Source organism: Puma concolor, chromosome E4 (assembly GCF_028749965.1).
Source record: "Puma concolor isolate L17-30 chromosome E4, mPumCon1.1.hap2, whole genome shotgun sequence".
In the NCBI taxonomy this organism is placed as follows: domain Eukaryota; kingdom Metazoa; phylum Chordata; class Mammalia; order Carnivora; family Felidae; genus Puma; species Puma concolor.
The window spans coordinates 27,407,319-27,432,410 of record NC_141683.1 but is presented as its reverse complement, the minus strand read 5'-3'; the positions used below and the strand labels follow the sequence as shown (position 1 = coordinate 27,432,410).

The 25,092-nt window shown below is 54.7% G+C and overlaps 1 protein-coding gene across 4 annotated transcripts in view; it reads left to right on the top strand.

The window, feature by feature from the left end:
• The first annotated feature begins 1,924 nt into the window (after window positions 1-1,924).
• The window catches only part of SOX13 (SRY-box transcription factor 13), a 47,069-nt gene continuing 23,901 nt past the window's right edge, over window positions 1,925-25,092 (top strand). For 2 of the 4 annotated variants that reach the window (XM_086693888.1, XM_086693885.1), the window contains exon 1: window positions 1,925-2,530. Coding sequence is in view for 1 of the 4 variants with exons in the window: in XM_086693889.1 (XP_086550015.1) it covers window positions 17,271-17,382; window positions 20,729-20,741 (125 nt within the window). In the remaining 3 variants the exon portion in view is untranslated. Of the gene's footprint in view, window positions 2,531-16,524; window positions 17,383-20,728; window positions 20,742-25,092 lie in introns of those variants that run through there. The other 2 variants (XM_086693889.1, XM_086693887.1) reach the window with 2 other exon arrangements.

Sequence of the window (25,092 nt, the reverse complement as noted above, 5' to 3'; positions counted from 1 at the left end):
TCAGGTCATGAGTTCCAACCCCATGTTGGGTGCAGAGATTACCAAAAACAAAAACAAAAAAGATTTTTTTTTAAACTTTTTTTAAATTAAAAATTTTTAAAAAGAAAAAAGAAAAAATACACTTCTTTGACAAGTGAAAAAAAGATTTAGTGATGTACTAAAAATTAACAGAAAGTAAGACAAAAACCAAAAAAAAGAAATTTCAATGTGGCGGCTGTGATGGGGAAGGGTGGTCGCCAGATACAGTGGATGGGGGCTGTTGGAAAGAGGAGAGCCCATAGCCCATCTCTCTGTCTTCCTCTCTCACTCTGCTGTGGCAAAGGACAGGGGAGGGACCCACAATGAAGGTGCCCGTTGACACGCATAAGGGGCCAGAGGAAAACAACCAGGTATATGGAAAACACAAGCATGCTGGCTGGGAAGAGGAAGGACTGGTGGCACTTGGGTGACTCCTGGTTTCCGAAATGGCTTCATCCAGTCATCCATACTTTGACCTGTTCCACCTCCATCCCCCCACTCCCTTCTTTCCATCCTCCCTATCCCTAGCTTACCTCAGGCCTGTGACTTTTTTACCCTGGTCACTGCCACTGTCTGGTCACCGGCCTCCCTGCCTCCAGCTAGACTGATCTCATTAGAGGCCCTCCTCAGAATCCCTCAGTGACTTCCCATTCCCTTCCATCAACCAATTGATCAACAGCTTTTTATCAAGGTCCGGCTCTTTGCCAAGCCCTCACTAGGCACCAGGGGTGTAACAGTGAGCCAGCCAGACATCTCCGCTCTTAGGGAGTTGGCAGTCCGGTGGGGGGAGCCACACACATGAACAATGACCACACGATCTACAACCTGGGGTGGGGGGTGGGGCTTCTGGCGCCCATACTTAGATGGGGCGCCTGACCCAGATTGGGCTGTCAAGACATCCTTCTGGAAGAACTGATATCTGGGCTGAGACCTAAAAGGTGAATAAAGGGAGTTAGGTAAGGAAGGCTGCGGGAAATGATGAGATCCAAAGCCCTCAGAAGGCCTTATGAACCTGGCTGACCAGCACCTGCTGAAAAGCCGCTGGCCAGCACGTTCTCTGCGGTTTCGTGATTGCTACCCCTTTCACCTGCTCTACTTTCTGAGCCCCAGTTCGGAGAACACCTCCCCAAGAAGACTCTGACGCTTGTCCCCCCCACCTGAGTGCCCTTGGTGGTCCCCAGGCCCCCTGCGCTGGTCTGATCTTGGCCCTCTCCCACTTCTCTGTAATTCCACGTTCACTCATCTGTCTCCTTCACAAAATGGGAATCCAGAAAGGACAGGGCACCCTCTCATTCATCCTGGTGTCCCCAGCACCCTTCTGGGCCAGGCATATTGTAGGTATTTAATAAATACTTTGAATTACTCCTTTATATATACTCCTTTATACAAAATATATAAATATAAATACTCCTTTATACAAAACAGCTCGGGGGGGGGGGGGAAGAGAGAGAGAGAGAGAGAGAGAGAGAGAGAGAGAGAGAGAGAGAGAAACTTGTGAGAGTGCCAGGACTAGAGAATGGTCTGAGGCATTAGGAAACAGTGTAGCCGCAGGTGGGATGAGGGTCCCAAGGGAGGTTCAGAAACAGGGTCTGAAACCCTAAATCCTGGCTGGCCGGAGGGTGAGGGGGGCCGGGAGTTGGATGGACAACTTCTTGGGTCTTGCTCTCAGGAGCGAAGATTCTTGGTCAGCGACCCTCATACCTGAGCAGTGGGAGGGGGCGGAACCCACCTCTTTCTTTTCTCACCCACCCCCGCCGCTCCTCCCTTTCCGACAGAGGTTTCCAGCTGCGGATGCCTGGATGGACCTGGCTGCAGGGAGGAGGAGGGAACTCTCTGTCCCTCCCTCCTTCTCCATCTCCCCACCCTTCCTCCTTCCTCCTCCCCCTGCCCGCTCTCTGTCTCCCTCCCTCTTTCTCCTCTGAGGCTGTGGAGTCGCCTCGCAGCAGCGAGCTGCGAGCGCCCAGCTCCCGGTCCCGGCTTGAACTGAACTGTGCAAGTGGCGGGTCCTGGAACCCCGGCCCGGGAGCGGCGAGCCCAGGTCTGAGCCCGGGCCCAGCGGCGAGCCGCCGAGAGGCCCTGGTTCGGGACCGAGCCCGGGCGCAGAGCGGGAGAGTCGGAGAGCCGGGCGGGCGGGCCGGCGCAGCGTCCCGGCGAGTCAGGGAGCAGGACCGCGGAAGGCAGGGAGACGGCCGCGAGCAGAGGGCAGAGGGCAGAGGGCAGAGTGCAGAGAGAGGCCTGGCTCGGCGGAGGGCGCCGCCCGGCCGGAACCGAGCTCTCCGCCCGGGACGGCGGCCCGCGGTGGGGCGCGGACCCAGGGTGGCCACGAGTCCGGAGCGACTCCCCGGCCCACGGCGGGGGGCGTGCCTCCTCCCAGCCCGGCCGCCCCAGCCCCGCGCGCCGGTCAGCTGCGTCGCCGGGGCATGTGAGCGGGAAGCCCAGGCTGCCAGCCGCGAGGACCCGTTCGGAGGAGGAGCAGGAGCGCGGAGCCCCGAGCCCGGCGCCTGGCCGAGTAGTAAGTGCGCCCCCTCCGCGCCCGCAGCACGCCGCTGCGCCCCTCTCCCCAGGCCTCCGAAGTTTGACACTCGCGCCCCCGCGTTTCTGGGCACACGCCGGCTCTCGTCTCTGCGAGTTTCCATCTTTTGCAAAGTTTTTCGAGAAGGAACGGACCCCCACCTACCCCCAACAACGCCGGCCAGTGGCGGCTCCTCTCGAGCAGACCCGGGTCCCTGTGCAGGGGGTGGGGGTGGGGGGCAGCCTGGTAAGACCGTGGGGGGGGGGGGCTGCGTGGGAGGGGGACCGTGCGCACCACGCTTAGCCAGCCTTGGGGTGCCCGCCCCCCCCCGCCACCTCGCCGACCGGCCGGGGGCACGGGCACTGGGGCTTTCTCACCAGCCTGTCTAGGCGCCCAGTTCAAGGATTTCCCAGAGGGAAGCTGAGGCGACCTGTGCGCGCCCCGCGTGGGGCTCGGGTGCGGGCGCCCAGAGGCAGATCCACCCCCGCCCTGGTTGGTGCGGTGCGTGGGGCCGGCCACGCAGTCCTTCCCACCCCTCAGGTTCGCACCCCAGCGGACCCGCCGGGCGCTGCATCCTGTTTGTTTTCTGCTCCGGCCGCTCCTGTTTCACCCCTTCCCACCTCCCACCCTAGCCTCCTTCTTCCCACCCCCCACCTCCCGCCTTTGCTGTCGGAGGTGAATCTCCGCATCCTGATTTCCCCGCAAAACGAATCTTGCCTGGGGGGAGGGAGGCGGGGATGTGGGGAGGGGGCCCGTCGCTCTGTTCCCAGCGGCTCGCCATTGTTTTCCCACCCCGCGCGTTCCGTACGTAAACACACACACACACACACACACACACACACACACACACACACGTGCGCGCCGGCGGCTGTGACACACGCACACACTAGCGGGCGCGCCCACACACACGTGTGTGTGTGTACGCGCGTGTGTGCGCGCGCGCCGGCTGCTGCGAGTCCCCGGACGCGCAGGAATCGCCCGCGGGATTTTCCCAGCCGCCCGCCTGGCCTTGCAGGCTGGAGGAGCTCCATGACTTCTAGGGCTGGGGAGGGCGATAGACGTGGGGGCTGTCGGAGAGTCCCGGGCGGGGCCGCGAGCCGGGCCTGGGCGGGAAGTGAATTTTGAACTTCAGCCCTGGACCTTTCCGGGAGGACCCCGAGCGCACGAGCGGCTGCTCCCTCCCCGGGAGGGCCGACGGCAGCTGCAAGGACTCCAGCGGCGCTCTTGGCTGCCACCTCCGTGACAGGGGCTAGGAGGAAGCCGAGGAGTTTTCCTGGGAAGTTCGCTGTGACTCTGTGGGAATTTCCGGGCAGGGCGCCTCGGCGCTGGCGAAGGGGCCTGGCCAAAGCCAGGGGAGATGCTGCGGTTCTGGGCGGAGTTTCGAGATCCGGGTTTCCAGAGTGCTCCCTTAGGAAGTGGTGCTCCAGATGCTGGGTTGAGCACACTTTGGTTTGAATTCCTCTCCTACGGGCAGCATGAGCTCAGGCGAGTCCTTTAACTTTTACAGAATTTCCCCTCTGCAGAATGGGCAGAATTATGCACACATCTTTGAAACTGGCCTCTAACAATCAACTAAGCGGTATTGGTTTGGAAGGCATGAACTCCAAAAGGATAGCCCTCCCCCCTCCACGGGGCCACATATAGCTCAGTGGTTGAGTCAGGGGCTCTGGAGTTAGGTGCTAGATCTTAGATCCTGCCACTGGCGACTTGATCTTGAGCAATTTAATCTTCCTGCTCTGTGCCTCAGTTTGTTCGTCTGAATCTCCTAGAACAGTACCTGGCAAGTAGTAAGTGCTGGAGAAATGTTAGCTATTGTTGCCATTATTACTTAACTGACCTTGTAAAGAAACCAGAAGGGCATTTTGAGATTGTGCTCCTGTAATCAATTATAACAGCTGTCCACTTCTGGAAGGGAAGAAGCCTCCCACTTCTTTACTTCTCTGATTCTTCCTAGTCCTTGTCTAGTTTGGTCTTAAGTCTATTATCATCTCCCCTCATGCCCCCCCCCCCCAATTATTTCACAGTGTTTGTGAAAAGCAGTTTATTCCCTCCTTTTCCTCATTCTAAAAAATTAATCTTGGCCCACCTGCAGTCTTCTCTCCATGGAAATCAGGCCCCAGGAAGGAAGCGGCTCCACAAGGGTGTCCCCTGAGTATCCTGGCTTTGGCTGCTGGCACAGGATTGGATGTGCATTTGTGTCTCTGGAGCTGGGTGAATTTCTGGAGAGAGGAGCCCAGGTGTCTGGGGCCCCAGGGAGGGGTGGGGGAGGGGCGGGGTGGGAGGGGTAGTCAGGTGGGATTGGGCTAGGCTGTTCCTGGGGGAGCTCTGCTCCCTGGGGGAGCTCTGCTCCCCGGGGCAGCGTCTGGGTCACCTGCTGCTGGGGCTCACTTGGGAACCTGGAATATCCCAGCTGCCTGGGGGGATCGGAGGCGAAGTTTCATCTTCAACTTTGCACTTGCAGTTAGAGTATTTTCTAGCACTTTGGGTTGGTCACAGGCTCCTTGTCTGATTCTGGACTCTGCGAATGCACAGCACCAGTAAGGGATGAGCTGGGTGACGGGAGGGAAGGGCGGGTGGATGCCACCTCGGACAATGGGCTCCTCTTTACTTTCTCTGATACCCTAGCCCCCACCCCGGGCATGGGGGGTGGTGGCCAGGTTGGTGCTTGGAGAGCCTGCTGGTGGGCTGGTTTTCAGTGATGAGAGTCAGTACCTCAGTAGCCCCCATTCATTCCTTCAACAGAAATTTGTTGAAAACCTGTGATGTGCCAGGCCCTGTGCTAGGCAGCGTGGCTTTAGGGGTGAACAAGACAGGTAGTGTGCCTGTCCTCACGGAGTCTTCTTTCTGGTGGGGGGAAGCAGGCAATAAATAACTTGAAATAAGTAACCAAGACAACATTAGACCCTATGTGGCTTGGAAGAAATACAACAGGGTCATGTGCTAGAGTATGTCTGCCTGCGAGGAGAAAGGCAAGGGTGGCCCAGGATTGGAAGCCAGTGAAAGCCGCCCTGGGGGGAGGCTGGCTCAGGGGAGGCTGGCTCAGCGGAGCCCTGAGGGATAAGGAGCCAGCGGGCTCAAAGACCTGAAGGAAGGATTCCAGGCTGAGGGAACAGCAAATGAAAAATCCCTGAGGCCAGATCAGGTTTTGCAACAGCAATGTGGCTGGAGGAGGAGAACTCAGAGGAAGAAAAGATCCTGGTCACAGAGGCGCCCGGATTTTATGGCCAGGGCGATGGGAAGACATTGGAGAGTTTTAAGTCGGGGAGTGACACGATCTGATTTATGATTTTAACAGCTTATTGAGTATAACAAGACACAGGTAATCAGAGTCGCCCCAGGGGAGGGAAATGAGGGCCGAGGGGTGGGATGAGATGGAGGAAAGATGGTGATTTGGCTCTTGATCTTTTTGTCCTCTCGGAGTGTAGGACACCGATCAACTATACCATACAAACCAAACCCCAAGAAGCATAGGTAAAAAAGAGTAGCTGATAATTTGGAAAATGTATATCATCAAAAGTGTAAGAAAACCTATATAAAGCTCTGTAGAACAAAACTACTTCTGCGCAGATAATTGTACGTATACACATGCACATCCTGCACACATACATAAAAAGATTCAAAGGCTGCCTCGAGATGTTTACAGAGCTAATTCCAGATGCGGAACAATGGGTGATTTTTATTTCCGTCATCTTCTGTTGATTCTTCCAATCTTCTACAATGGCCATGAATTACTCTTGTAAGTGGGAAAAAATGTAAAAGAGAGAGGTCGCTCCGGCTGCTAATAGAGGATAGTTTGGAGGGGAGCCGGAATGGAAGAGGCTAACTAGGAGGCTGGATCGGAATCGAGGTGTGTGTGTGTGGGGGGGGTGGATTGAGGAAGGGTGGGCCAAGGGGAGATGGGTCTGGGGGTGGAGACAGCAGGTCTCACTAACTATTCTTTCCTCTTGCCCAGAGAGGGCATTCTATCCCCCAGCTCAGATGTCGTGATCAGGAGTGTTGGGGTCAGTGGCGGTGAAGGGCGATTTCCAATGCTGCCTTGGCTGGAGAAGCGTCTCACATTCCAGCCTCATCCTTACCCCGTCGTTCCTTAGTGGGGAGAGCCCCGTGCTGAACATGCTGCTCCTCCCATCATGGGCAGATTTAGGGCCACGTGATGTGCCCGGGAAAGATTTAGAGCTGGGTGAGATGTTCATCACTGCACGCCTCTGAGCCTCTGTTCTCCCATCTGTGAACTGGGACAATAACAGCAACAGTGCTTACCTCTGACAGCTCGGGAGGCTCACCTGTGGTTAAGCCTTTGGTGGCACTGCATGAATGGCATGGACCTGGGGTGTGCTGTTGCCCGACACATGTTTGCTTGAGAGGCCTGTTCCTCCAGAGGATCTAACATTCCTGCCCTTGAGGAGCTGACATTCTACACGGGTTTACTCCTCTCTGGGGGTGCTTTGAGACTGGCCTTTATTGGGCAGCTCCCTGTAGGTTGCCAGGAAGCCTCTGGGAAAGAGTGGAATTCAAATGCCACCATGCCTGTGCGCCCCTCCCCCCAGCCACATTCAGAGGTAAAGGGGAGCCTTTGAAAAGGGCTCTGTGCTGGGAAGGCCCAGCCAGGCCCACAGTAAGTCGTGCTTTGAATGGGAATTATTTTTGTGCTCAGTGTTTGCTTAAGAGGCCTCGCTCCTGTCCAAACTCGCTGAAGTCCTCACCCTTTGCTAGTCCCGTTTCTGGAACCTGGCTATGTCAGCCAGGAAGGCTGTCACAAGGCCCGTGGAAGATTGCTTTCACCTTTCCTGTCATCTCCCGGTCTCCCTGCTCCCAAGCAGGAAGGCATGCCCTGGATGGGGTCTTTGCTTGGGGTCACCTCCATTTTGGCTGCCTCTTCCTTGGAGTCCCCCTTCCAGCTCCTTGGGAAGCCTCGATTAGGAGATTTGTTACAGGCCAGTTCAGCAAGGCTGCCTCCGACCTCTGCTTGCTTCTCTGGTCGGGTGACTCTGTTTCTTTCCAAAATTCAAATACTCTTTCTGAGCAGCAGTAACTTCGTGGTTTCTTCCTGAGCGTGGGTGCAGTGGAGTAGGGTGTCCATTTGGGCCTGAGTGCCTGTTCTATCTCTTGGACCTAGCCAGAGACCCCTGAGGTCATTCCTGCCCAAGCCTGAGGGTGGTGAAGGCCCTTGGGGCTCCCCTAGGAAAAGGTTATTGTCTCCCCTGTGTGGCCCACAGCATAGAACCTCGAGGTTACCACCTGCTACTCCAGACATGTTCTTAGCTCTCCTGCCCCTCTTTTATTTAAGAGGACCCTCTGCTCCTGGGACCTGCCTCATTTATGAGGAGCCAGGGGCCCTGTGGCCCCTGCCTCCCTTCCCCTCTGACCCACTAGGTGCTGTGGCGGGGGGGGGATCTAGAAGGACCCAGACATGGAACACTGACAGTGGTCAGACCTCCAAGAGGCCGTGTGGTGAGGAGGAAGTGTCTGGGGTTCCCCTACCTCACCTCCTCCCAAGGTCATCCGCAGGCAAATCCAAGACCTGGGCATGGCCCGGGATGTGCCGCGTGTGTGGCTCAGCATCCCAGCACTAAGTGTGCGCGTGGGAGTGAGCCAGGAGAGCAAGCAGCCGGGGCTGAGAGGTGTGCCCAAAGGTTGCCGTGTCCAGTCAGGAGTGTGTTTTCGGGGGGAGAGGTGTGTATGGGCTGGTAGAGGAAGAGGTGCGGACAGTGTCTCCGGCTTCCACGTTTTTTCCTAAATAGCATCCTCTACCCAGGCCCTTTCGGTCTCTGTGGGAAGCCTGACACACCCTGTCAAACCTGCGTTCAGTCCCCTGGACACACACAGTCTTCGGACTCCCCCCCCCCCCCCCCCCCCCCAGTACTCTAACATTTAAGCATCCCAGAGGATTGTGGCCAGGCTGGGAGTGGGGAGAGGTTTAGTGTTCCCCCCACATTGTCCCCTGTATCTTCTGGGGACATGTCGAAGGTAGGGTTTCAGTGTTTTGGTTTGAGGAGAGAACAAGAAGGCCCTCCCCCCCCTCCCCGCCAGGCCTGGAGCTCCCTGGGGGATCCGCCCCAGAGGAGGCCAGACTGTTCTTCTCCCCTCGGCCTTACCTCCCCCAGTCACCGCCCCCTGCTTGAATCAGAATGGAATGTGCAGCCTGTGGAACAGGATGGGGTGAAAACTAGTTCCCAGAGGGCCTTGGTCCAGGCCTTCTCCCATCCCCCCTCCAAGGGAGCGGGGAACCTTGGGGCTGGGTCCTGCTCCTTGGCACGCTGGAGGCACCCCGCTGCCGATTCGATTCCAGGGAGCTCAGGTCCCGCCATTTGAAGGATCCCCCCAGGGTGGGGAGAGGGCAGGTTGGCCATTCAGAGGGTAGGGGGCTAGCGGGCCAAGGGGGACCCATCCCAGCTCTAGGAGCTAGACCTCTACCCTTTGCTGACTTCTTTTTTTTTTAATTATGGCTCACATTTTTATTCTTATTTCTGTGTTTCTGTAGTTTCCGAAAGTAGTCCCACAACGTGCGTTACCTTTGTAATCAGAGTGAGAAGGATTTAAAATATATCCAGAACCTGCCACGCGCTGTAACAGAAAAGTAGTCAGTGTTTCTTCTCTGGAAGACACACGGGTTCCTGGCGGGAGGGGTGATAGTGGGAAGTGGGAAGCAGCCTGAAGCCTGGACCGGTGGTACCCTTTCAGGATGACAGGCGAGTGGGCCCATGCACCCCGGCCCATGCCCTCCTGTTGGCCCTGGCACCTGGCAGGAGTCAGCAAAGGGAGTAAATCTTGCCTTAAGCTGCCCTCACACTGACTCAAAAGAGTTAACTCTTGCCTGGCCCGCACAGGCTGAGCCAGGCAGGCCCTGTGCCCTCCTCAGAGGGGAGAAAGAGGGGAGTTTTCTGACTGCGGGGTGTGAAGTTCTAGAAACCGCCCCCAGCCCTGTTGAAGGAGCTGAAGTCATTCCTTTATCCTGGTGAGGCTTCGATGCCAGGCCTGTCCCCGGAGGGGTGGGTGCGGTGGGGAAGGAAGGGAGAATAAAAGGTTAGTGGGGAGGGGCTGGAAGGAGGCCTGGGTGCAGGTATGACTGGGTTCTCAGAGGCAGGTGGGGCGAGGGGAGTGGAGAATGAATAGGGAGCTGTTGAAAACAGAGGGAGTGGCCCCTCCAGCCCCTGCTGCTTCTCTGGCTGACCTGGCTCCCCCTTTTCCTGGCTGGTTGGCCAGGGCACGCGAGCGTGTGCGTGTATGCGTGCGTGCGTAGGCAACCCGGGTAGGGGTGCTGCATTCTAGACCCTGGTTAGCCCCTCTGGCCTCTGGGAGACCAGGAAGTGCCTCTGAGAGCCCCAGGGAGACCAGCCTCAAGAAGGAAAGGAGAGAATGGACTGTGAGGCCAAGGAGAGCCAGAGGGAGGCCCTCCTCTTGTCCCTCCTCTGTGACCTTCAGTATTCTCCAGGGCCTCAGGTTCCTGACAAACCCCAAAAGGATTGGGGTTTCAGTCCCATTCTTCCTGGGGAGGGGCAGGGCAGCGGGTAGTGACCCTCCTTCCCTGCTTTCCTCTCTGTAAATTCAGTTGCCTCCTGCTATGTCCTTGTGAGCCTGGAACCGCAGCCATACCCTCTCCCCGGGAGTGGAGGGTGTCTGGGAGTCTGGCCAGGATGAGGGGCTGGAGAAAGAGCAGAGTATGGAGGCAAAGAGTTAGTGGTGGAATCATGGGGACCCCTAGCTGGAGCTGGTGGGGCAGAGAGGGGGAGGCCTCTCTTAGTTGGGGTGAAGGTGCCCTAGCCAGGAAACAGGTCAAAGAACAGAGGAAGGGGATCTGTGTCACATCTTGCCCGGAAAAGAGGTGTGGGTAGCAGGAGAACTTTCTCTTTGGTATCTGAGGACGTCAAGGGATGAGCTTGACTGCCGTGTAAGTTGTGATAAGTGTACAAGTCTGGGTGAATGGGGCTCTGAGGTACATGATGGCCTTACTGGAACTGGGCAGAACGTCGGGGACCCGTGGTTTCCGGAATGTAAGTTCACGTCTCTCCTGGCAGCTCTGCCTGGCCTCAGCTCCATCCTCCTCATCATGACACCCCAAGTTTGGAGGTGATTTGGCTCTTTGGTACCCCTTTCTGGGCACTGATTGACTTGGAGTTTGGGGAACCAGAATTGAGGGGAGGGTCAGTTGTGAGCGGGGGTGTGCGTGGGGGGGGCGGTTTAGTGAGGGTCTGTGTAGCTACCACCCTCCTCGCAGAGCCCGAGTCCTGTTGGGACCGTTGGCCGTAGAAGCCAGGTGGCCATAGCATCGAGGCACCTCCTGATTCCGGAGTCAAGGCTGGATGGATGTGGGAGCCCCAGGAGGGAAGGGGCAGGGAAGACTGAAGAGGGGGGCGCATGCGAGGAGAGGGGAGTTCCTGTCTGGCCCGACAGCAACCTCTACTGGACCCTTTTGCTGGCCTCCGACCCATAGGATCTTCCTTGAGTCCTTGCCCTCCTGTCTCCCTGTCTCATGCTCAAAACTCACCAACCCCTGTCCTTCAATATCTTGTTCTTTGATCTCTGAGGAGATAACTGGCTAAGCAGATTTACCAATCTAAGTTCATGGGCTGGTGGGTAATTCTCGAAGCCTTTTAACCGGCCACAGGGCCTTATTAATCCAGGAGGTGACTGTCAGAGAGGGAACTTGGGGTGGAGGTGTAGTGGATGTTCGGGCCTGTGGGGGCCTGCTCCGTTCACGCAGCCACTCAGCGGGTCCGCGGGGAGTGCCTGCCTCACGGCTGTGCCCTACTACGCTGGGGCTAGGAGACCAGCACGGCCCTGTTCTACTTAGTGAGGAAGGGAAAGAGAAGGAAGTCATTGTCAGATACTGACTGACAAAGCGGGGGTCGGGAGGTGCAGGGCGGAGTGCTACAGGGGCACCCAGGAGGGCACTGCCATCAGAGTTGGGCAATCAGGGAAGGCTCCCTGTAAGAGGAAACCTAGAGACCTAGAGGGTGAGGAGGAGATCGCTTGGCAAGAACAACTCAGAGAGAAGAGAAGGTTGTAAGGACAGATCCCTTCTGGTCAACCAGGGGCCCTACCTGGCGCCCCAAGGGCATGGCAGCTGGTCCTGTCCCTTACCAGGGCCCGAGGTGGCATCAGGACTTTGGAGGGAGGAGGAGTGCTAGGCATTTGAAGACAGGGTGGCTAGAGGCTCCTGGAGCCCAGAGGCCTTGTTCTGCTCCGAGTTGTGTGTGTGTGGCGGGGGCTGAGTTGTGTGTGGGGGGCTGCCCGTGGTGTGACGCTGCGGGTTTAGGCGGGACTCGGGTGTGTGGCCCAGGTGGCCGGGGACTGGAAGCCAAACTCTCTCCCAGGCCGCTGGGGCGGGAGAGGATTGCTGGGACCAACTGCAAATTAGCCAGGCTGGCGTTAAATGCCTTCGCCGCTTCTCTCCTTCTCTCCCGTCCCTCCCTGCCCTCCTGAAAATCAACAACTGTGTCAACAGCAGGGTGATTGTGCTTGGCCCGCAGCCCCCGGGGCTGCCAGGACCAGGCAGGTGCTGGCAGGGGCTGCCGGAGCCCCACGCTGGGAGCAGGCTGGGCCTGGCTGCCAGGGCTGTAGGATAAACAAGGCCGCACACAGCCCGGCCAGGAGGGAGGGAGGCCACAGGCAGGCAGGAGGGAGAACAGGTGTCTCAGGAGCTCTGCAGACACAAAGGGCCTCTTGTCTCCTCCTCCCTAGCCCCGGGGAGCAGCCCCCCTCCTCGGCTCTCAGGCCCAGCCAGAGACCAGTGGTCAGGTCAGCCAGGGGGTGCTGGCAGCGAGGAAAGGGCAGGCGCTGACCTCCACACTGCCCCTGCAACTTGCTTGTTTTTTCTTGCCGGAGGCAGAGGTAAAACCAGTCCGAACGCGGCGCCAGCCCCATGGGCAGGAGACTTGCCTCTGAACAGATCCGCTGGCCATGAGGCCTCTGTGGGTCTCAGTTTCCCACTGGAAAGACAGCAGGACCCCTCACCCCTGCTGGGACACTCAAGGAAGAAATGGATGGGAGATAGGAAAAGCACCTGGAGGTTGGGGGAAGAAAGCTGCGCTGGATGTCAGAAGGTGGGACCAGAAGTAGGGATATCCGGGGCCGAGGAATTTCAGGTGGTATTTGGAGCCGGAGGTAGCCGGGGTGAGGCAATACCTTCCTCCTTTTCTACCCTTTTATGCCACAAACCTTTACTGAACACCTAGCATGTGCCAGGCACTGCATTGGGGATGGGGAGGCAAGACAGTACCAGCCTGGGCAGGCAGACTCTGGAGCCAGACTGCCTGTGTGGTCTTGGGTAAGTAGCTTAACCTGTCTGTCTGAGTCTCAGTTTCCCCATCTGTAACGTGGGAGTGATAATAGGGGCTGCTGTGACTGTTACATGTGAAGAGGTGCTCGGTGTGGTATCTTGAATAGTAAGGGTTGTATTAGAGAAGGCTATTACTGTCCCTGTCCCCGGGGCTCGGAGCTAGCCGGAACCTGAATACATAATTGCAGTCCAGTCAAGGAGTAGAGACCAGGGATCTCCAAAGACTCTGGGATGCCCTGGAGGCGCCATCAACTTTTCTAGGGTTATTAGGGAATGATTTTTTTTTTTAATGTTTATTTATTATTTTTGAGAGAGAGACAGAGTGCGAGTGGAGGAGGGGCAGAGAGAGAGAGGGAGACACAGAATCCGAAGCAGGTTCCAGGCTCTGAGCTGTCAGCACAGCCCCGACGGGGAGCTTGAACTCACGAACTGTGAGATCATGACCTTAGCTGAAGTCGGATGGTTAACCGATTGAGCCACTCAGGCGCCCCGGGAATGATTTTTAATTTTTTAAATTTTTTAAACTTACATCCAAATTACTTAGCATATAGTGTAACAATGATTTCAGGAGTAGATTCCTCAGTGCTCCTGACCCATTTAGCCCATCGCCCCTCCCACAACCCCCTCCAGCAATCCTCAGTTTGTTCTCCATATTTAAGAGTCTCTTATGTTTTGTCCCCCTCCCTGTTTTTATATCATTTTTGCGTCCCTTCCCTTATGTTCATCTGTTTTGTCTCTTAAAGTCCTCCTATGAATGAAGTCATACGATGTTTGTCTTTCTCTGACTGACTAATTTCACTTAGCATGATACCCTCCAGTTCCATCCACGTCGTTGCAAATGGCAAGGTTTCATCCTTTTTGATTGCCGAGTAATACTCCACTGCATATCTATACCACATCTTCTTTATCCGTTCATCCACCGACGAACATTTGGGCTCTTTCCATACTTTGGCTATTGTGGATAGTGCTGCTATAAACATGGGGTGCATGTGTCCCTTTGAAACAGCACACCTGTATCCCTTGGATAAATAACCCAGGAATGGTTTTTAAAGAAAGGACAGCATTTGAGCTGGGCTTTGAGTGAGGTGTAGGAGTTTTCTGGTCAAGAATGTATGAAGGGCATTCTAGGCAGGGGCAGAGCCAGAGCCCCGTGGCGTGTGAAAGTACACGCCTGCATTACAGGATGGTGAGGATGGCTGGGGTGGGTCGGGGGTGGCCTGGGTCAGACTGAAAAAAGGGCCTGCATGGCCGGTGAAGTTCAGGCTCATCCCTAGCTTGCTCCAGGGTTGGGTGCCAATTTTGGTCATCATTTTGTACCTTTCTTCTTCCTCCTCTCCACACCGATACATTATGAATAACTCAGTCTCACTCTGGAATAGTCTTCATTTTAGGAGAAGGATAATTCAATGAAAACACCCTAGAGCTGTATGGTCAGAAACTTCTGGATTTGCAGCTTTTGGATTTTGAGTCTCAATATTGGGCATTTTGCCTAATTTCTTTTTCTTTTTCTTTTTTTTTTTTTAACATTTATTCATTTTTGAGAGACAGAGGCAGAGCGTGAGTGGTCTGAGGGGCAGAGAGAGGGAGGCACAGAATCCAAAGCAGGCTCCAGGCTCTGAGCTGTTAACATAGAACCAGATGTGGGGCTCGAACCCACGAACTGCGAGATGGTGACCTGAGCTGAAGTCAGACACTTAACTGACTGAGCCACGCAGGTGCCCCTTGCCTAGTTTCTTTGAGCTGCGTTTTTCTTATCCATATAATGGGGCCATGGGGTCTCCCCTGTGGCAACTTATTGTGAGGATTCTAGAAAAAGGTGTGCCATGGGCTGATGCACAGCAATTGCACAGTAGAGGGAACTGTCGGGATTATTCTCTGTCTTGTCCATGTCATAAGCCTTTTTGGAACTTGGTTTCTGTTATCTGTCTCATGGAAATGGTGGTCTGCCTTCTTCCCATCATTGTCAAGTTGGAAATGGCCAGGCTGCCCCTTTCCTGGGCAGGTCAGTCAGGCCGGGAGGCCCAGGATCCGAAGGACCAGCGGTGGCCTTCCTGGGGCACCGTCTAGACCTGCCAGACTGAAGGGGGGACTGGCTGACCCCAGAATTGTAGCCGGCGTGCCCAGCCCAGCTGTCGCTCCCTGCGCATCAGGCACTGGGGACCTTGTCCTGCCTTTCCTTCCTACGGGAAACCCCTGGGGTGAAACCCTCCAGGAGCCGCTAACATCTTCCTCGGACTGCTGTGCTGGTGTTTGAGGGTCAGTGGGCAGCTGGGGCCGAGGCCCTGGTCCAGCCTCCGTGCCCTCAGGCTTGTCCCTTCATCTCTTGGGGCCTCACTTTCCCCATCTGCAATTTGGCAAGGATGGTTTTGACCCCTCCTAGGAGAAGACGAGAATGCTGTGATGCTGTGACCGTAGAGTCCGATGAGGGCAATGACGGCCACCCTGGTAATGTTTGCTGCAGTTTCAAATCCAGATGTGGAGTCAGACACTTTGTCACAGTCCGGCATCTGCCGTCTCCACCGTGTGCCTCTTTCCGGGCGGCTTGTCTTCGGGTGCCTGAGAAACCCTGTGAGTCGGGGAGGGCAGAGGGTATCTGACCCCTCATTTTGTGGATGAGGACTCTGAGATTCAGAGACGGAGACGCCTCCGAGTGGCGGGGCTTCCTAGTCCCATGCCGGCAGGGACAAGGCTGGTCTGTGTGGCATGTCTGACCCCGTGCAGACCAAGTGGAAACCCACTCTGGGATCTGGCCGCAGAACCCTCTGGCCTCCTGCCACTGGTTTTGAGCAATTGGTGATGGGAAGGGTTGAGGCGTTGACAACTGGAGCCCAAGGGGTCTCCTGACAGTCCCATGGAGCCCATCCCGAGACTAGATCGGGAAGGATGTTCACCTTGGCTGAGGCCGCCCTTCTCCCCCTTTCCTCCCTCACCTGCCAGCTTGACTGTGCCCGGTGTGGGCACAGCCCCGTTGTCTCTAAATCCTCTGCACGCCTGTTTTCTCAGGTGGTTGCAAGGTGAGGGGAGGCTAAAGAGAGAAGCCGGGCTGAGGGGCAAAGCTCTAGAATGTCCCGGTGAGGTGGTCAGGTAGCTTTCTAGGTGGCTTGCAGACTGCTTGAGTAAGAGCAGGGCAGAGAGAGCAACAGTGACAAGTGGGTTTGTCCAAGGGCCACGTACATATTTACATGCAATTTGCACATAACCTATACCCTGAACACAATTTTTATAATCTATCCCTGGGAACATTCAGATTTGTCTTTTACTATTGTTCTTTCCAAAGATGGCGGCTTCTGGCTTTGACTCCTCTCTTTGCCTCCCCACTCCTGTCCCATTTCCCCCCAGATAGCTCTTGCACAGGGTAGGTGACTGGGAACAGAGTCCGGCTATGGGTGTGAGCCCAAGAGGGCTGGGCCAGCCGCAGCACCACTGTTCTTTAGCACCACCCACGCCCCCACTGCTCCCTGGCGGCCACCTGTCATCTGTGAATGGGGATTGGGGTAACATCCCACCTGGTGCACAGTGCTTGGCACTTAGCAGATGCTCAGCGAATCTAAGGATAAAGTGAAGTTAGAGATGCGGGGACACAAGGAAACAAAGACATTCACAGAAGAGCCTCCTCTGGGCCTGGCTTTTGTGCCTGTGAGGGGCAAGGCTGGGGGGGGGGGGGTGGGGAGACTGATCCCTTGGGAGTCCTGGGGAGGGGAGGAGTTGATTTCCCACTCTGTGGCCAAAGGAGGCATTTCTTTCTCTTCTTGGCCTTGCAGGAAGCAGTGTTGAGGATGAGAGGAGCAGAAAGGAAGGGCCAAGCCTTCTATTATTTTGTTTTTCAGATTGAGAATCTGTTATTAGCAACTTAAGACGCCCAGGTCTCTAGCCAAGCACATTCTGTTCTCCAGTCTTCTTGGGGGAAGACTCTTGGGGGCCACGGCGGGGGCTAAACAGGAAAGGGGAGCAGGTCAGCAATTTATGATGGACTGTGTGGTGTCCTGGCCTGTGCTAGGGAATAACTTCAGCATGGGGCCAACTTGAGCCCAGCCCCGTGTGGGGAGAAGCCCTTCTGGATGGCACGGCATCCCCATGTGATCCCTAATGGCTCTTGTACCTGGGGTGAGTGGGCTTCCCTCCCTCGTGCATGCTCACCGGGCCTTGGGCTCCAGATTTCTCCCTGTGAAGTGGGGTCAGGGCTGTGATGCTCGGAACAGAGCCACCGTAGAGTTTCTCAAGAGAGCAGATCTGGGAAGACACCTACAAGGGAAGAAGAGTGTGTGAGCAGATCCCGGAAGAGGGCGAGCGGGCAAAATGGCCGCTCCTGTGGAAAAAGTGGCGCACAAGCACAACAACCCCCTTTCTGCAAAAGTGCTGAGCGGATGGAATTGAGCTTGGTGACCACGAGATCGGCCCACAGATAGAGCTCTGTGGGTGCCTGGGCTTTGTGGTGCAGGTTGTTGTGGGGGGTCCTGGAAGATGATGCAGAGGGCAGGAACAGTGCCCGTGGTGCCTTCTCCCCCGGGCTGGCCTCCACGACCCCCTGGACTCATCACCGGTCCCTATTCCTGGAAGCAAGTCCCCTTCCTGCGTCCACTCACGTAAGTCGACTTCATTGACTTCTCCTCAGTCTCCTCCCAACTGGCTTTGACGAGAAATAGCCGCATTGGCCGTTCTTCAAAGGGTCAGCGTCCTCCAGGCGTCCCTGGTGCCAAAGGGCAGAGAACCCTGCAGTGGCGGGGAGCTTCTTAGAGTCAGGGACAGTGGTGCCGGATGCCCTCACCTCTGCCTCATGGCTGGGAGGAGCCCAGGCCGCTTTGGAGAGAGCAAACCACTCAAGTGAGTTACCTGCATCCCAACCGGGTGCTTGGTTGGTGCCCTTGGGCGGTTGGATCAAGGGCAGATTTGCTGGAAGGATCGAAGCTTCTGTGGAACTGTGGAAAGAGCCGGGGCTGAGAATGTGTGCATGGGGGGTGTTGGGGGAAAGGGGTGTTGGTCGGTGAGAGAACGGGCCTGGTTTCTAGCTGTGAGATTTGGACTATTATTATTTTCCTCACACAGCTGACGGCCACTCAGTCCCCAGATGGGTTACTTGTCCTGTGTTCTCTGAGTTGACATCCTCTTCCTCAGCTAGCTCAAGGCTCTTTCCAGGGGTTCATGAAAGGATGAATTACAAGATCCGATTTCTTGTAGTTACGTTCAGTAAGTGTGTATAGAGCTCGTACTCTGGGTCCGCTACCGGGCTTGGGGTTCATTAGCCACCCCTGGGTCCTGCTAAGATGACTGTTAGTGGGGCACCTCTGTGCCAGAAGGCTTTAAGGAGCAATGGTGGCTGAGCTACCAGCCCTGAGCCTTGCACAGTAGAAGAAAGGGGCATTAGCTTAGATTGCAGTTAGGAAAAGACCACCAAGGTCAGAGCAGGTCAATGGGGAACCAGAGAATGTTTTCAGAGAACTTTTAGAATGGCTAGCTCATTCATTCAGACTGAAACTTCTCTCATTGTTCTATGAAAAATTCCAACAGAACCCTGTTCTTTTCCTTTCCATTCAAAGACATTTTTGCTGCCTCACATCATGCTGAACCATCTGGTAATCGAGACAACTTTCGCTTCCCTGCCAGGGCTAGTGGGCTCCCAGGGTGTGGGGCTGGCAGTCCTGGAGGAGTGAGGGGGGAGGGATATTGCACTTCCCTGTCTGCCCGGACCCATGCGGCCCTCGGCTTTGGTCCTGCCAGGGCCCAAGTAAGTACGGATGGCCAACTTTCCTGGGAAAGCCAGCAGGTGCCATTTCTTGACAAATGGGCAAATTTACGTTGTACAGGATTGAGAATTATTAATCTCTAGATGCCTTTTTTTTTTAAGTGTTTATTTATTTATATTTATTTAGAGAGTGGGGGAGGGACAGAGAGAGAGAGGGAGAGAGAGAATTCCAAGCAGGCTCCTCGCTGTCAGCCCTGAGCCTGACAGGGGGCTCCATGCCACAAACCGTGAGATCTTGACCTGAGCCACAGTCGAGTCGGCCGCTTAACCGACTGAGCCACCCAGGCGCCCCCGGGTGTGATGTATTTTTGAACAAATATGATACTCGGGGAATGGATAAGTGTTACCAAGCCCTCATGATGTGAGGGAATCCGGTGAGGTGGGGGCGGGGAGGAGACCAGACTGTGCCCACAGGGAGGCTGACATCTGTCCGGGGAGGGGAGGCAGAACCCTAGGCAACAGAGCTACGCCACAGGAGCAATGCGGTTCAGCCGAGTTGGCCGGGGGGCCAGGACTGATGGAGCCATTTTCCACCTCCACAGCCTTCGGTTGGAAGGCTGGGTGCACGGGGGAGTCAGAAAGACCCAGGTTTGAGGGCTGGCTCTGCTGCTTCAGAGCTGTGTGATTTCCGGTAAAATACTAGAATGTTCTTAGAGCCTGGTTTTCTCACCTACAAAGTGGGAAGAGAATAAAATACCTACTTCACAAGGTGAAAAGGATTCCATGAAGTGATGTACATATTACAGGGCCAGTTTGGTTCTGTACCTGGCTTGGTACAGGGCCAGTTTGGAGAAGGTTCTGGTGAGTGGAAGCTGCTACTCATATGGTAGCCACTGAGGCGGTGCTTGTTGGGGCTTGTGCTGCGGTGGGAGAGGTGCGGCTTTCCCGGCCTGCCTGGATGTGCCGACAGCCCTCCCTCGGGTCTCCCTTGGGTCTTGGCCTCTGGGATCTGGGAAAGGGAGAGGAGCACCTCTCCAGAGGGGCGGGGAGGGGGTGGGGGGGGGAGATGGGGTGTTGGCTCTGACACCTCCCTCAGCCTTCCAGAGTTTTCCTTCTTCACATGCCACAGGCAGAGGCGCTCGCTGCAAAGCCCTCAACTGTAAAATGCTGCCATGTTGGAAGGATTGCTTGTGTGTTAGAAGGATTCAGTTAAAAGGACTGATTACGTGGAAAGTGTTCAGAGCAGCGTCGGGCGGGCGGGAATCTTATCCAGGTGTTTGCTGCAGTTCGTGTTGCTGCGGTCATTCTGTTACCAGCGTGACCCATTCACTCCAAGAAGCAGGGGTGAGAGTGGCTGCCCCAAGTGTTCCAGAAGCTTGGAGCAGGGGCGGGGCGTGGGCCCCCGTGTGCGGACCCCGCCATGCCGGTGCTGGGGAGCAGCCCAGGAAAGCGAATGAACTTGTTTGTCACGCACTTGTGCAGACGGGGCGTTGCCGGGTGTGACAGAAATGACCGTCCGGCCCTGAACATCTTTGTCCTTTGCCCAGTGTCGTCCCTTAAACTGGTCACTAAGGGTGGGGGCGGGGGTAGGATAGATTGTTGTAAAAACCTATGAAATTCACATGCAGTTGGGAGTGCTTTGAGGCATGAAACCAGCACGTTCGCAAAACCCAGCTGCCAGTGAGTTGTAACGATTCATGGTAATAAACAGCCTTTAACCAACCTTTGGACTCCGGGCAGCTCAGGAGCTGTCAGCGAGGACCCGGCAGGAAGTGGAGGCTGCCCCTCGGCACCCAGCCCTCCCGGTGGAGAGGGTTCATCGGGCTTGGCTGGCCTGTGGGAAGCAGCCTCTTCTCCAGGTCCCTTGTGCTCTGGTTTTGGACTTGGAGTCAAGCAGATCTGAAATAGGATTCTGCCTCCATCCCTTGGCTTCAGGTGCCTCATCTGTAAAATGGGTCTTGTTGCTGCTGAAAATATCTGTGAAGTGCTCAGCTTGTTGTGATCACTCAGTAGGTACCGTGGCGATCTTTCTGCCGATTTGGGCGGCAGCCTGAAGGTGGAAACCAGGGGCTTGGTGGCTCTTGTGTTTCCACGGCATCCAAAGACCTTGGAGCCCTTTCCCCCTTAAAATTTTATCTCTGGGAGAAGTAATAATTCACTGCCTGTGCAAATGGAAGATCGGAGACCTTGGAGGTCGGGTGATGCCTCCTGGGCCCCACAGTGAATTAAAGGCATCCAGATCCCTTTCCCTTGTATGGAGCTTTATAAACCATCAAGCATATGAAGTGCTTTGACATTTTTAAAAAATCACTGTGCTGAGGCTCCTAGCAATCTGGTATTTTGACCCCCAATGTACAGATAAGAAAACTGAGGCTGAGAATTAGGGCTTGCTCAGGACTGCATACTGAGTTTGTTTCAGAGCTTGGGGCTCAAACTCAGAACTTCTGCTTCAAATCCAGTGCTGTTTCCAGAGCACATTCAGAATTCTCACCCGGGCCTGTGTGGACCCCCTCTGCAATTATTTTTCCCTCCATTCAGGTAGTTCTGTTAGGGTGGATAGTCATGCGCTGGCAGGGAGAGGGTTAAATTCTCTAAGCGCCAGAGCTGGTTTTGAGCTAGGCGCCTGCAGTGACCCCAGCGTTGACCCCCCACCTCCACCCCTATCTCCCGGGTCAGGGCAGCAGGCTGTGGGGGAAGGGAAACAGAGTGGCTCTAATGGTCCAGTGGGGGCAGAGGGAGGGCTTGGGGAGGCAGGGGCAGGGAGGAGAAGCTCCTCTCCCACCCTCTTTGGACAAAGATGGACAAAGATGCCAGTGGCCTTTTGGTTTCCATAGAAAGTGCTTAAGGGTCCCTTGTGGTAGACCGCCGTCAGCCTGGCCACAGAGCACAGGCAGCTCTTAGAGATACTGGGACCCTGTGATGTGTTCTTGCTTAAGTGGAAACTGGGGCAACCTTTACGAGTAAAGGCACCGCTGATAGAATAGCAAATGAATCTTAGGGCTGGATGGGACTTTGGTCCCAGTCTGCCATTCATCGAGGAGGAAAAGGACAATTCGGGTGGCCCTTGGAAGCCAGCATCTGTGGAATAAGTGGATGAGCCCCTGATCGTTTCCCTTCTCTCCCAGGCCCGTCTGTCCCATCCCCCACCCTGTCCCCTGCCTCTGTTAGCTCAGACCCTCTGGTTTAGAGCTTCCATTTGGACCACTGTCGCTATGTACTCTCCTCACGGACCTTGAGAGAGGCCCAGAGCAGTAGGATGCCTGGCCCCGGTGTGCACAGCAAGTTGGGGCAGATCTGTTCTGGAAACTAGGTGTCAGCCCAGTGCTTTCCTTGAAACGGCCACCCTCAGAAGGACATCGGAGAGAAGGAGTTCCAGGAAGGCCAAGGAACCGACTGTAAGGGAACCTAATCTCTTCTTCTCTCCCCCTCTTCCTGCCCCCAGATCCCTTTCCCTCCCTGCTGAGGAATCCCAAATACACCTGTCTCTGCATGGCAGGTGGAAGCCTTTAATTGTTCCTAGAGGCGAGGGAAGCATGGAGGGGACAGCCTTCTAGCTGGTGGGGCAGGTCTGGCACTGTCTGGCTCTGGCCTTTTCTAGACACTTCAATTAGTGATGTTAATTATGGCTTTGTGAGCATGGGGTTCTCCAAAGGTAGCCAGTCTCCAGCCTGCCGCTCTCCCTGATGCCCGTCTGACATTGGTCCCCAGTCTATGAGGCCGTGTTTATGCTCTTGCCTCTGCCCATCTGCAAGATTAAAGGTGCCATGAAAGTGTAAATAAATTATTAGCAGCTTCATGGTCTCCGTCTTTTTTTTTTTTTAATGTTTGTTTATTTTTTAGAGAGAGACACACAGAGCACAAGCAGGGGGAGGGGCAGAGAGAGAGGGAGACACAGAATCTGAAGGAGGCTCCAGGCTCTGAGCTGTCAGCACAGAGCCCTACACGGGGCTCACACTCACAGACTGTGAGATCATGACCTGAGCCCAAGCGGGATGCTCAACCGACTGAGCCAGCCAGGCGCCCCATTATTTTAACCGTTTCTGATTGTACAGTTCGGGAGCAGCGAGTACGTTTCACGTTGTGTAGCATCATCACCAACCATCTCCAGAATTTTGCGTCGTCCTGAACTGAAATTTGTACCCAGTGAACAACTCCCCCTTCCCCCTCTCCTTGCCCTTGGTAACCTCTATTCTACTTTCCGTCTCTATGAATTTAACTACTCCTACCTCATATAAGCAGAACCAAATATTAGTCCTTTTGTGTCTAGCTTATTTCCCTTAGCATAATGTTTTCAAGGCTCATCCACATTGTAGCGGGTGTCAGAATTACCTTCCTTTTAAGGCTGATAACAGTCTGTTTTATTATATATATATATTATACACACACACACACACACCACATTTCGTCTGTTCATCCTTCCGTAGACACTTGGGTTGTTTTTCCACCTTTTGGATGTTGTGAATAATGCTGTGATGAGCGTGGGTGTACAATATTTCTTCATAGACCCTGCTTTCAAATCTTTTGGGTGTATCTTTTGGGTATATTCCAGAAGTGAAATTGCTGGATGGCTATGGTTATGTTTAATTGGAGGGTGGGGGGGATCTGCCATATTGTTTTCCACAGCGGCCGCACCATTTTACGTCCCCATCAACAACTGCCCACATTCTTGCCAATACTTCTTTAAAAAAAAAAAAAAAACAAAAAAAAACAATCCATTGGGGCGCCTGGGTGGCTCAGTCAGTTGAGCGTCTGACTCTTGGTTTTGGCTCAAGTCATGATCTCGCAACTTGTGAGTTCGAGCCCCACGTCGGGCTCTGCGCTGACAATGCAGAGCCTGCTTGGGATTCCCGTCTCATTCCCTCTCTCTCTCTGGCCCTTCCCTGCTCGCACGCGCTCTCTCTCTGTCTCTCTCAAAAATAAATAAACATTAAAAAAAAATAGAAAAATAATCCATCATAATGGGTGTGAAGTGGTATCTCATGGTAGTTCGCCATCTTTTTCGGGGAAGTCAAGGCCCTGAGAAATGCTGCGGCAGGCCTTCCCCAAAGTCAAAGCCGTCAGACCCTGGGCCCGAGCTTCCGGGCCCCCATCTTTCCACCCTCCATCTTGTACTCCGTTTGCTACTCTGTCCCCAGCCTATCAGGAGGGGGCAGGTGACGTCCTTCCGCTGCCTTGCCCTGTCCATCCTCAGATTGTCAGGGTGCTCTCCTTCCCATTTGTCACGGGAGCCGAATGGCCGTGACCCACCAGAGGTGTCCAGGGAGTGCGTGACTTTGAGGGCGGAGAGGTTTAAGTCACAGAAAATTTCAAGAGTGGAACCATTTCAACCCTGTGCTTTGGTTAAAAAGAAATTGTGATGCAGTCATAGAGGGGAGGATGTGCAAACATTACAGTCGACTTTGTAAAGAATTAAAAAAAATTTTTTTTCAGTAATTTCTGATGTTTTAGGAACATGAAGACTCCCCCTGATAGATTGTTTTTTATTTTTTAAGTGTATTTATTTTGAGAGAGAGAGAGAGAGCGCGTGCACAATTCGGGGAGGGGCAGAGAGAAAGGGAGACAGAGAATCCTAAGCAGGCTCCCCACTGTTCGCGCACAGCCTGATGTGGACTCTTACCCACGAACCACGCGATCATAACCTGAGCCAAAATCTAGAGTTGGATGCTTAACCGACTGAGCCATCCAGGCGCCCCATGACAGACTATTAAGTGAGGGGAAAAGTAGTCTAAAACTTGCTTATGAGCTCAACAGGGGAAGAGAATACTGCATAGAAAAAAAGATTTGATGGAAATCTGCCAAATTCTGTTCAGTGGCCACCTCCAGATTGGTGGGAAATGGGTGACTTTCAAATTTCTCGGTTACCCTAAATTTTGCAGATTTTCTACAATGAGCACATATCCTTTGTATTCAGGAAAAAGGATGATAAGAAAATAAGAATGAGGGCAACCATTCATTAGGCATGTGTGTTGCAAGGGACTATGAAGCAGTCAGTTCTGCGCGATGCCGTTGAGCACGGCATGGGTGGGAAGCTAAGGCAGCAGGTGTGGAGGCGTGGGGACAGGTGGCATGGAAAGAAGGCCAGAAAACAAAGAAGCTGTAACCGGAAGGGAGGTCAGGGGCTAAAGCAGCCCTGTGCCTTCCGGAATGCTGCCTCTCATGCACCCGGAAGATACCGTGTAGGGACGCTGGCTTTGGGTCGCTTTATCTCTGCAAGTGGTGCGACTATTCCCAGGACTGTTGAAAGAATTAAAAGAGCTCATCCCTAAACGTGACACTTAGCATATTGTGTGCTCCGTTCCTGGTGTTTGAGAGCTGGGTTCTGATACTTGGCTGCTGGGCTCAAAATCACCTCTAGGCCTCGGTTTCTCCACCTAAGATGGAGGTAATAATACCATCTACCTCTGATTATTATGAAACCTAAATAAATTAATATGTGAAAGGTGCCTGGCGCATAGTAAATGCTCAGTTAACGGTAGCTACGATCAGAGGGGGTCTTCAGCTGATACACACCAGCGTGTCAACCAGTTGTTTGTGGTCAGCATCTGCCACCTCATCTGATTGTCCCATGAGTCCCATCTAATTGGTCAGTGCCCATCACTAGTC